Raw genomic sequence first — 13045 nt, forward strand, 5'->3', positions numbered from 1 at the left:
GCAGTTAAAAAAAAATGGGGGGGGGGTTATGAAAAATAGATGTTAGCCGATTCTCAGACCTACTGAATATGCTCACAAAATTTCATGAGAATCGGTCAAGACGTTTCGGAGGAGTACGGTGACGAAAACTGTGACACGAGAATTTTATATATTAGATATAGATGAGAAAGTAACTGTCTTGTTTTACCGCCAAAACTACTGAACCGATTTGAATTAAATTAAATTAACACAGATAGTATAGAGCCTGAGAGGACAAAGGTTACTATTTAACGCGAAAAAAAGGGTTGAAAGTGTTAAAAAATTTATATGGAAGTACAGTTAGAAGCTTGAAACTTATATGGCATTCAAAGTTTTTAAAAGATTTACCCTCAAAGGTGTAAAATAATAGGGAATAGAGGATGAAAATTTGGATATTTCCAATATGTAAGGTTTATGTGATTATTTTGTATGTTTAATGTTTTGTTGTAGTAATTTTAGGGCAAATAATGAATAAAAGATAGCTTGTTTTTAAACATTTTTAATTAAATTATATACTATCTTAATATAAATTCACAAACTGAGACAAAAACGCGATAATTAAGGCAATATATTTTGTATCTTGACTTCAAAGATTTGGGTTTTTGCTAAATAAATTGTTATGTACAATAATATTGTTACCCCCCATTTTCTTTAATACAATTTTTTTTTAAATGTTTGGGCAATGAAAAAAACAGTAATGAGACAGTAATATCAACCATGAAGTACACTCATTCTTTCTAACTATTCTAAAAAAATTAAAACTTACAAACTAAAATATATAGTAAAAAAACAAAACAAATTCCTACTAAAACTTTGTACTCTTTCGTCTAAAAACCGTTTTCGTTTTTAACGGTAATTTTAACTGTATCAGTTTTTTACTGCCAGAAGCAACAATTGAGGCTCCCGTAACTCTGATCTTTGTTGTAACCGTTTTCGGTTGTAACTTAATACCTTGTGATAGAGTATCCAAATCTAGTGACAGATTGTTTATTAGAAGAAGGAATATTATGGCATGGCATAATGATTTATCTTTGTATGGCGCAGGTCTACTACGTTTGCCATTATTGTTTAATAAAAAGTTTGATAATACTATATTGTTAAGGGTTGGTGATAGTTTGCAAGCTGTAAACATTTTTTTCGGTATGTCTTTCACTAACATTAAATATAACTTAAGGAGAACCCCAGCGTACACTCCTAATACAATATGTTTTGGATTCTTTTTTGATGCCATCAAATTCGCTACCCATGGAGGTACATCAGAAGTGTAATCTTTACCTTCTAGTTCGGAATATATCTTTTCAAAATCATCTTCGGTTAAAATCTTATCTAATTCATAGATTTGTTCGGGTTTTTGTGCATCTCTATTGATTGGTGGTATATAGAAATCATCAGAATCTGGATTTTCGTATGAAGAAAGATCTAAATTGTCAACAGATACCTCCTGAGTAACATTTTGCATTTGTTCATTAACAATTTGTACATTAACCTTTAATTTCTCTCGTTGTTCGACTTGCTGCTTCTGTTTTTTCGAACCAAATTTTCTACTCAGTTCCAAATTACTCGTTTCTAATAACTGAGTTGAATCTAAGTCAACTTTAAGCACAGGTTTTAACTCCGCTGTACCGACTTCAATTAACCTAACTTTTCCGGTGTTCTTATTCCTAGCTATTATAATCGTTTTACTCAAATCTTCCTTTTCTTCTTCTCCTGTGTAGACAAAATCATTTATTTGTGTAGCGATCGTAGTTTTGGAATTTTCGTCTTGTAATAACACACATTCCGACGGTCTAAATTTACCAGTTGTGTAACCGTTTTGAAAATTTATAAGCATCGGATGTACATTATTTTTGGCGTAAACTTCGTCAATTTGTAACTTAGGCATTATTTTATTCAGATATGATAATTAAACGAAAACGAAACACGTGAAAAAAATATACTATAGGTTATGATATTAGTAAACATCTTTCATATCTTTGAGTTGTCACATTTCAATGTCACACTGACATTAACTGCCAAAGAGTATAAAATCTTTTTATGCATATAGTTCTTCGTCAGCTCACCATAGGACCCCATTGAGGGACTCAGAGTCTACCCTAAGTTAGGGGTGACTAGCCTATAATCAACCACCCTGACCCAGTGCGAAATGACACATGTAAATTGAAAAAAATATTGGTAGGTACATAAAGTAAACTTTAAAAACATACTTTTCATGGAAAATCACTGCTCAACCTAACAATATTTGATGTATATTGTGAAAATATCTAAATTAAGGAAGAAAGGAAATATTAAATAGAATATAAAAGACTATTTATTTTCCTATCTATTTACTCACTTAACTTAATATAACATTGCTTTGTTAACCAATTCTTTCGATACATGTCGAGTTATTTCAATTTGCCTCGTTAAATTACAAACTGGCGTCACTCATGATTCCTCGGTGACATAAGCACACACTTTAAAATTGTTTTTAAATGTATTAACAACTATAGTAATAGTAAAGTCCGAAAAGTTATGTGATTTTGGTTTATTTCATTCACTAGACTTGAACAGCTGATTAGCATTACACTTTAGTAATTTAATTTAGTGTTACTTTTTAATAGGAACTAAAATAAATAAGAAAATAATTAAAAATATCACTGTTTGTTAATAAAAAATGTTAATTTGCTGTTTATCTAGTATGCATTATGGAAATAAATCTTATTATGTACCATGTTAATAATAATAAATGCTCGAAATAAACAAAGACCATATAATTTTCGGGACTTTCTCCACAATTGGAAGGTAAATCTTACTTTTTACGGGGAAATCCGTAGTTCGGACCTCTATAGTAACAAATATATTCGAAAAATATTCGAGTTTTTGTATGACTTTACATAGCCGTTTTGATTAATCATTTTACTTACTTTTAACTTACTTCTAAAATTTAGTAATGGATGGATGAATGTTTGTTAAAAGGTATCTCCAGAACTGGTGCATGGATCTCGCTGAAATTTGGCACCGATATAGAACGTAGTCTGTTAGAACACATAGGCTAAGGGAATCGCGGGCGACAGCTAGTTACTTATAAAATAAAACCTACAGCAGTGCAGCAGCAAAAGTTATAGTTACTTAATATTAAAAATGCGAATGTTTAGATGGTTGGATGGATGTTTGTTTGAGGGTATCTCCATAACGGCGCAAAGGATATTGATGAAATTTAGCACAGATGTAAAACTGGAAAAATCATCATAAGCTGCTTATTAAGTTTTTTTTTTCCGAGCGGACGGCGTCGCGAGCCTCAGGTAGTATAAAATAAAATGTGATATACAATAGCCATTTTCAAGAAATAATAAAAAAAATTAAATTGAGTATAGCCTAACCAGAAAAATAGAAAACCCGTCAAAGGAGTGCTGCAGTCAGCAACTTCATTACATCACCTTCTATAAATAAGGTGTTTTATAATTCTGGTCCAGCTTTGTTAAAATGTATACTAGGCAAAAGCTCTGAAATTTTTTAATAACGTTTATTTAATGAAATGGTTTTTCACCTGTGTGTGTTCTCATGTCTTTTTAAATTGCTATTGTCTCTACATTTGTACTCACACAAGTGACATGAGTATGGCTTTTCACCTGTGTGTGTTCTAATATGTGTTTTTAAATTGCTATTGACTGTACATGTGTACTCACACAAGTGACATGAGTATGGTTTTTCACCTGTGTGTGTTCTCATATGTATTTTTAAACTGTCATTGACTGTACATTTGTACTCACACAAGTGACATGAGTATGGTTTTTCACCTGTGTGTTTTCTCAAATGTCGTTTTAAACTGCCCTTTTGCGTACATGTGTACTCACACAAGTGACATGAGTATGGCTTTTCACCTGTGTGGGTTCTTAAATGTAATTTTAAATGTCCCTTTCGCGTACATTTGTATTCACACAAGTGACATGAGTATGTCTTTTCACCTGTGTGTGTTCTCAAGTGTCGTTTCAACATGATTTCACATATACTATTATATCCACACACATGACATGTGTATACTCTCTTAGCGGCGTGTACTTTTAAATGCGACTCGATAAAGCGCTTTTCTTTAGTTTTGAATTCACAAATATCACAATAAAAAAAATCGTTAACAGATGATATTTTTTGGTTATTTGTATTCTTTATGTGATGAATTATTTTGTTTTCTTCTATTATATGTTCCTTCAGTAATTTTTTCTTGGAAAAAAATTTACCACACTGGTCGCATGTGAAGTTTTTTGTCGTTTTCGGTGTGTTATTAATTTCTAACGATTTTTTAGTTTTATGATCTTGTAATTTTCTATCTTTACACAAATCAGACGAATGTTTTATATTTTCTATAGTACTCGGAGTTGGTTCTGAAAAATGTACTTTGGTTAAATCAAATGTGATGCCTATTTGAATCTTTATTAACATTACAACCCTCACAAATAAGTATTCTTGTATTAAGAAGTTATTAGATGTTATTATTTTTTCTACTTCAAAAAAATTATGATTATTTGTATGTATGTCAATATCCTTGTAAGCCTAAACAACTGAACTGATTTTGACGAAAGAGGTGTCATTAATTTCTTATTCTTCTCCTCAGTGTCATTTGTGTAGAATCAGTTGGGCTTTTTGATTTTTAAACTATTATTTTTTTTACCATGTTGATGTGTCAATTTACTTTGTGTACTCGAAACAGATTTTTTGATGTTTCTGTTAACTTCAATTGCTGATTTAGATTTACTATCCACAGACAAAATAGAAGATTCCTCTACTTTTTCTGAAATATAAGTAAATGGTTACATATATAATTGGTTTTGTTTTTTATATACGTTTAAATTATTATTTTTTTATATTTACCACGTTGATGACACGCAACATTAGTTTTTGTATTCATTCCCGTTATTTCGGCTTTAAGGTTATCATTAATTCCTATTTTAGGTTCATGATCTTTATCAAGATTATTATCTTTTACATTTTCTGAAGCGGTAAACGTTGGTTCTGAAATTAATAGTTAATCATCAGCGCCAAAATGGCGAAAATCGAAAAAGCACAAAGTACCACGTCCAATGTAATGTAAAGATCAATGCACAGTGTAGTAAAAAAAAAAGCTCACCGGTTATTTGAGGTTGGCAATTATAAAATCTCAAGTCGATCCCTAAACCATGTGCCGCCTCACTTCCGTAGTATACCAATAGCTCCGTATTGCGTGGAATTATTTTAATAGTGCTGTATTACATAATTAGATCATTTAAAAAAAGTATGTACTTTAGCTCATAAATGAAGTTGAATCGAACAACCAGACACTTCAAAATTGGTTAAAATTTAATTGATGTGCAAAATAATGCATTGTTCCTATCTTTAAATAGCTGAGGAGGAAAGGCACAGGAAATGGAATTTTTTTAGTAAAAGGTTTTTATTTCTGATAAAGTAAATTCGCCAAACAGCGATGAGACGGTTGCCCATAGACATCTTTATTTGCGGATGTATTTTACCTTTAATCGACAGAAGAAGGGACGCACAGAAAGAGTATGTTAATCATTCTTATGCGACCTATCTTTGGCGCATCTCTCGCCAAATCCCCATCCCTTTTAACCTATTTAAAGATGTTTTTTGTGTAACTCGTTACTGATCTCCTATCTTACGGTTCATTGAAAACCGGAGCTGCGGTATCCGCTGCAGCACATGCCAAATGAACACTTTTTCTTTTGAAAAAATAAATTTATTTCTACTTTCCCTTCCTTATAAGAGAAGGTTGGGAAGAGGGAAAGAACTAAAATTAGGCCTCCAACACGTACACTTATCACTGTAGTCTGTGCGTTCGTGGTATTCCACTGGTCTCGCCGGTTCATTTATGCAAAATATGTTACTGCGGTCTCTACCACTGTTGACGTCTTACTAATCTTAATTCTTACTAATATTTTAAACGCGAATGTTTAGATGGATGGATGGATGTTTGTTTGAAGGTATCCCCGGAACGGCTGAACATATCTTGATGAAATTTGGCACAGATGTAGAACATAGTCTGGAAGAACACATACTTATTACGTATTTTTTAATTTCGCACAGAGTCGTGGGCGTCAGCTAGTTTAATACTCCCTTTCCTGTTCGATTCCTCCTCCGTCAAAACCATTCCCCGTTCCATTTCATTTGCCATTCCTTCATATTACATCAATCGGGTTTCTCGAATTGCAAATGAAACTTATTACGAAATCTTACCGATAATAAATCTGTCTTTTATACTGAAACGCAATAAGATTCTGTTCGTTCCAATTCCGGGAGCAGTTGATAAATCGCATCCAATTTGATCGGTGGCCATCGCCGCCGTCCACAACGTGAGACGGCTTGTTGTTTTTGTCGAATATCTACATAAATAACTTCATTGCTATAACGTCATTAAACATAGTAAAGACCAGAGTAAAGTCAAACTAAAACTTCAAAGCTAATAGAGCAAAAGTCTATAACCGAACTCTAAACTATAGCTAAAATAGATTAATTATCACTCAATATTCTTGAGAGCTAAATAAAAAAGACAAAAATTAAAACGCACAAAGGCTGTGTTCTTTGAATACAATACAATTGTTCTTTTACCAAATATTAGACAATGCAAGGAATGGCAATATGTGTCAAAACATTGCAATCGAAACTCACAAAAAACATAACTAAGCTAAAAGATAAGCGCTGAAATACAAAGCTTAAAAGATAAAAAAACTCAAGAGCTATTTTTTTATATCAAAAGTTGGCAAACGGCCACCTGAACTTGCCGAAATAACGAGGCAACCGTTGCCCATAGACATCCGCAAATGCCGATGCGTTGCCTACCTTTAATAACCGGAGAAGGAAACACACAGAAAGAGGATATTCCCTCTTCCTATGCGTGATAGATCCCGCGACAACAATATTTGTTGGGTGCAGAATGGGCCGCGTAAACCGATGCAATACCACGACCACACAGAAGACAGGCGTGAAGTGGAAGTAATTCCGCGTACAGTCTGATGAGTGTGGTGCCAGAGGGGAATATACCCTCTTTCAGTGCGTCCCCTCCTACGTCGATTAAAAGTAGGCAACGCATCTGCATTTGCAATTTCTATGGGCAACGGTAGGTTCGCTATTTCGGCGAATTCAGGTGGCCGTTTGTTAGTTTGCCACATTTTGTTAAAAAAAAATATAGTTTAGGCTACAGATCATAATGGAACTTACATACAAGGCTTTACACATTGTTTTTATATAAGAAAAACATAACTCTTGTGTCAGTCGGCTAATAAATAAAATAAAAACTTACCTGCCAACAATAACTCGAATCTGGATTTTTCTTCACAACACCACGGTAAGGTCCGAAGCGTAATCCGTTTGGCAAAGTAACTGAACTAAATACTCCCAAACCGGCACCTAAATATTGTCTGCTAGTACAGTCGTCAGCTCATAAAGGAACTGTGGAAGCTAGAGCTTGCCCTAAGTAAGACTAGACCTCAGTCAACATGCCGCTACTGTCCTAAGTAAGACCAGGCCTCAATTAACACTACCCCTTCTGCCCTAAGTAAGACAAGGTCTTAGTCCACACGCCCCCCACTACCCTAAATAAGACTAGGTCTCAGTATATCATTGCGCTGTTGATGCCAATTCTGAATAAGGCTATATATATTTTTATTATTAGATTCTGTTTTTATTAACATAACTAGAAACAATTTTACTTCCTTTAGTGTTTAAGAATAAGTGAATAAATTTTTGCATTTCAACTAATGAACATATTTGCCAGTTCTCTTTCCCCTTCTAGTCCTTTTGTAACAAGAACAGGAACGGACGGGAAAATGGATTTGATGGCAGGGGAGGTATCGGAAAGGAATCGTTTTTTTACATACTTTTTTTCAGACCTTTAAAGTTATAGCATATTTCTATGAGCACACAAATATTCTGTATGTACTTCGAAAATTATTTAATTTTTAATATTGCTCATACCTGGGATATAAGATCTAGCGATATGCAGAAAAGCCTTTGGTATAGTGAGTGCCGCTCGAGGAACATATGATGGATAGTTTGTTTTCTCCGGGACCTAAGTTTAAAAAAAAGGAAAAACTAGAAGAGAAAAGCACTACCAGTATTCACGAAACATTTTTTTCTACTTTATATTTCGTAACAAAATAAACTGTGTGAAGACAACACAGATTATCAAAAGACATCTTACTAATATTATAAATGCGAAAGTTTAGATGGACGGATGTTTATTTTGAAAGTATCTCCGGAACGTCTCAACAGATCTTGATGAAATTTGTCACAGATGTAGAACATAGTCTGTAAGAACACATAGTCTAATATTAACTTTTTTAATTCGCGCGGAGTCGCGGGCTCGTCCATATTACTTTTTTACCTATACATTAGGGCCAAAAGATATAGTACATAGTGGTTACTAAATGTTGTACTTACCTTTGTATCCGGTAGAATCAGTAGAGGTCCATGCTGAGGACACATATCATACACGTAGTCGCGGCACCCTGAACAATCTGTTCCAAAAACGTAATAAACTAGCTATTTATTTAAAAAGAAAAACACCAGGTAAGCAAAAAAAACTCCAGATAAGAACACGAACCTACTTCACACTTTAGAATCGATTAAATAGTTTAGGCTACAGATCAAAATGGAATTGAAGTACATATCGACGCCCCCACTGAATAACCCCGTAATAGGAAAAATCAAAATTTTCAGAAGAAAAAAACCGTATTTCTTTAATAACTTCATCAATAATTATTGTACAAGAATCTTTTAGATACCAAAACAAAGATAATTTTTATAGCTTCATTGTATTTAACGGGAGTATTCTGTCCTATGAAGTAAAAATGATAATACCGGAAATAAAAAAATCTGTTTCAATAATTACTTTTTATCTCCGTAATTAACATTAAGAAAAATATAAAAAAAATTCACAACGTGTAAAATCTAACAACGGCTTAATTTCAATTACTAGACTTAACCAATTAGAATTATTTAAAAAGTCGATGCCTTGAAATTTATTTTGACTAACTTTTTTTGACACAACTGTTACTTACAAATGTATTCGTCGAAACTCGGGTCTTCAGGTTCAAAATAACTGATACGCGGTAGCTGCCTCAACTTCGAATGAGCCATGGCGACTATAAAAAAATATAATATGCAATTTACCTCTATTGAATCGAGACAGATTTTAATGTGTAATTTAAAGATATTATCTTATTCTATATCTCATTACAAAATTATAATAAACAACGGAATGTTCATGTTTATGCAAACAAAAGGGATTTTGGGTTATGATTATTTCAAGACTTTTCCATGTTTATAACAATTTTAAATGTTCTTAAAAGTTAAAGTCAGTACGAATTTATATTTAAAAATTAACAGAAATTAAAGCGAATAACATTGGGAAAGGCCTATGCCCAGCAGTGGGCAGATAAAGGCTGTTGATGATGATGATGATGAAAGCGAATAACAAACAAAATGTTAACTAATATGCATATGTAATATATATTTTAAATAACTTCTTTCCATAAAAGGTCACTAAATTAAATATAAGGTACTTACGTTCTATTGTTATCTTTTAAAAACTTGAAGAAGAAAAAAGTTTTCAAAAATCACTTGTTTCACAAATAGAATTAAATTTACACTAGCGCGCCAAACTGTATTAATAAAATGTCCCTCGAGGAAATAAATTGTTTCCGAAATATAACGGATAACTATTGCACAACTAAACCCATAGGTGTTTATACTTTCACTCTTATACCAAACATATGCTACTATCCTACTCGCACGAAGTTTATATGATTTAAAAGTAAACTAATAATTTTTATTTCCACATTATAAAGATAATTCACTATTTTAAAATTAAAATTATTATTTAACATAAAGATTACTTTTAAAATATTGCCGCAAATAAATTTATAAAACAAATAAGAAGTTGTATTTATTCGAAAACAATAATATTTGACGACCGCGGTAAAACTAGTAAATTCCCGCCTTAAAATTTTTGTTTTTAAATGTAAAAGGAATTTGTAACGACGACGCGACGGTAAAGCAATGGTAGTTTCAAACATTATCAATTTTTAACATTTAAATTAATAATACGATTTCATGGTATAGATAAAATCTAATAAAATATAAGTTTAAGAGTAAACATGCAATTTAAAAAATCTGAATTGATTTATTTAACGTAATTCTTGAAAGGTGTCGTGTATTTATCTTGTCATTTTCACAGGTATAAACTGATATTTTCCAAACAGTTATCCATATTAAATGGTTTTATTTTACTTAATCTGTTTGACTCAAATCTAGTAATTGAATTTACATCCACTTCATGTTAATAGATTGATCTGCAATGTGATCAATATCAACATCAAAATAACCTCTAATACCTGCACAGAGAAAGTTTTCTACAAAAACCTAAGGTTATTAATGTTTAAGAAAGGGGTCTAAATTTTATTCATTTTGTTGTACATTTTACAAGAATTATTCTTCAAAACTGAAAAAATTGGCGATCTAGTGGCAATTTCAATACCAACATAGCAGTTCGTAATATTTTTAACAAACATTGATGTGAAAAAAAAAGTAATTAAAAGGAGTTATGTCGTGCGGTCAGGAATAGGGCTTTTAGAAATATATTTGATTTATTTCATAAGACAACAAGACACTTTAAGAAGGTTACAAGTGAACTGAATGTTATCGAACCTATATGGGTTCTTATGATTCTCTCTCTGCCTAATTCGTACCCCACATGGTTGTGGGTCGGTTTTCCCAATCAGTTTCCTCCACCTCACCCTATCCTCTACATCTGAGACTTGGCACTCACTAATGTCTTTAAGCATTTATAAATCAAACCCTTAAGTTTAACCGGTATTCTTTTGTCACAAGTAACACCAGTATGTTTAATAAATATTAAACACTAGCTTTTACCCGCGACTCCGTCCGCGCGGAATAAAAAATAGAAAACGGGGTAAAAATTATCCTATGTCCGTTTCCTGGTTCTAAGCTACCTGCCCACCAATTTTCAGTCAAATCGATTCAGCCGTTCTTGAGTTATAAATGGTGTAACTAACACAACTTTCTTTTATATATATAAATAGATATAGATTTAATTATTAAAATTGCAATTTAGCTAGGAGCTATTTTTTTTTGTTATTGTAACACTTGCCTTATAAAATGTAATATTCATGCATGTCATTTTTTTGTTCTGTCTTAAAATAAATATTAATTAATATGTTTAAGCTTGCATTTTTATTGTACATGCGAGCTAGTGGTCCTTCGAGCCCAAGTCTATGACACGGTAATAATAATACCGTGAGTGAGAGAGATACAGTTATACCCAATTCCTGTGACGTGACAAAGACAGGGATAACTATCTTCTGTCCCTTTCTGCGTACCAGGCTTTGGGGTTTGTTTGGAACAAAGGTTGTCCCCTACAAACAACCTAGGTTGTCCCTAACAAAGTTTGACATTCGTGTTATTTTTCGAAAATTGTGAGTACTTAGTCGCTGTAATTGTGTAAAAATATTTTGATATTTCAGTTTTAGTTAGGTAAAGTTTATAAAACATGGTATACTGCTGTATTGTTGGATGTAAAAGCCGTAGTGAGCGAAAAGAGGAAAACATAACCTTTCACTCGTAAGTACTGTAACTACGCACCTATTCAAATGTATTCATACAAAATAAGGAAGAAAATACAAAATAGTTGTTCTTTACAGTCTTTGTAATAACTAATATGTTAAAATACGTGTAAAATCAGCTAAAATAAAATCGTATTTTTCGAACATTATGCGCCCAAACGCAGATGTCATTTGTGTCAAATGTGGATCTGGGAAACAAGCGGCCATATTAAACTTCTTTTCAAATTGGTTGGTTATTACCCGTAAAAATAATACCACCATCTTGTTGTAAAAATTACCCTGAATTTAGGGGAAATAAAGTATAGTATTTGTAATGTATATAAATGAAACAATTCACATTTTTTATACTATTTTCAACAGATTTCAAAATGAGTAGTTTTTAATTCTGGTATATGCTGTGTTTTTTATTGATAATTTCTTATCCCGTTGATTTTAAAGAGTATGCTTTTTAATTTGTCCCATGTAAATTTTATCGAAAACGGTTACTTAATTTCTTAGAAAGTACAATCAAAATAGTTAAATATTAAGTAGTTTTACATATAGTGTTCACTGTAATGATATACAGAATAATTTAAAATTATATGACTTTAATATTGGTATGTTTTTTGTAGCTTTTTAAGAAGACTTAGGGCTTCGTGCATATCGAAGAAAAACAGGACATCGTTTGAATGCTGGTCTAATGGACCTAAGACTGAAGACTGTTGAAGCGGTACGCGGGAAAAAAATATCGGGAAATTCTTTTTTTGGAGTCACTCAAGACATCCTTGATTAAGGCAGCCGCCGATATTGACATGGACCTCGTTCGTGCTGCGATAGACAACTGGCCGCGCAGATTGAAGGCCTGTATTCAAAATCACGGAGGTCATTTTGAATAAACTTTAGTGTCATAAGAATCTATGTTTTGTTAAGTTCATTTAGGTATATAAATGGTCACATAATGAATAAACTTGTTTCAATTATTTTATATTAAACATGTGACAGAATTTATGACCTGACTAAGTATTACTAAAAAATCTGTTTACCTAATCTTAGTCACATAAACAAAAATTACGCATTGTTTTTTATATTTATTACGTTTATTAATTACAATTTAATTGGGAATATATAAATTGGTCTATATTAAATTATATCGTAATTATTCATTTTCGGGACAAAACAGACAACTGGTAACCCCAATCCTCTCACTTATATATAGGTATAGTCTATAGTACTCTCTATCTGTCCCTTACGGGTGAACGCGCATGTCATATCTATATAATTCTTCATCTGAGTTCGAGCCGGATTTGAACCCGCGACCTATGGATGAGCAAATATAATTAATTCTCGCCATTTTTGCCACGCTGCGGCTATTCGGTGTTGAATATTGCATTCCAAGTTATAAGTGCTTATGAATAACTTATGTCATTGGTGGCTAAGTA

General features: G+C 32.4%; 1 protein-coding gene across 1 annotated transcript; it reads right to left on the reverse strand.

Annotated features, from left to right (window-relative positions):
* Positions 1 to 661: 661 nt before the first annotated feature.
* On the reverse strand, positions 662 to 1966 carry LOC106718765 (DNA-directed RNA polymerase I subunit RPA49). The gene has a single exon (XM_014512931.2). It carries the CDS (start codon positions 1898 to 1900, stop codon positions 824 to 826), a length of 1077 nt encoding a protein of 358 aa, XP_014368417.2. The 5' UTR covers positions 1901 to 1966; the 3' UTR covers positions 662 to 823.
* Between the last annotated feature and the right edge of the window lie 11079 nt (positions 1967 to 13045).

The sequence above is a fragment of the Papilio machaon genome, chromosome 29 (genome assembly GCF_912999745.1).
Source record: "Papilio machaon chromosome 29, ilPapMach1.1, whole genome shotgun sequence".
NCBI classification, from domain to species: Eukaryota; Metazoa; Arthropoda; class Insecta; order Lepidoptera; family Papilionidae; genus Papilio; species Papilio machaon.

Bases quoted from the DNA above. Each gene is read 5' to 3' on its own strand.
- LOC106718765 (XM_014512931.2), bottom strand. From the start codon at position 1,900: ATGCCTAAGTTACAAATTGACGAAGTTTACGCCAAAAATAATGTACAT.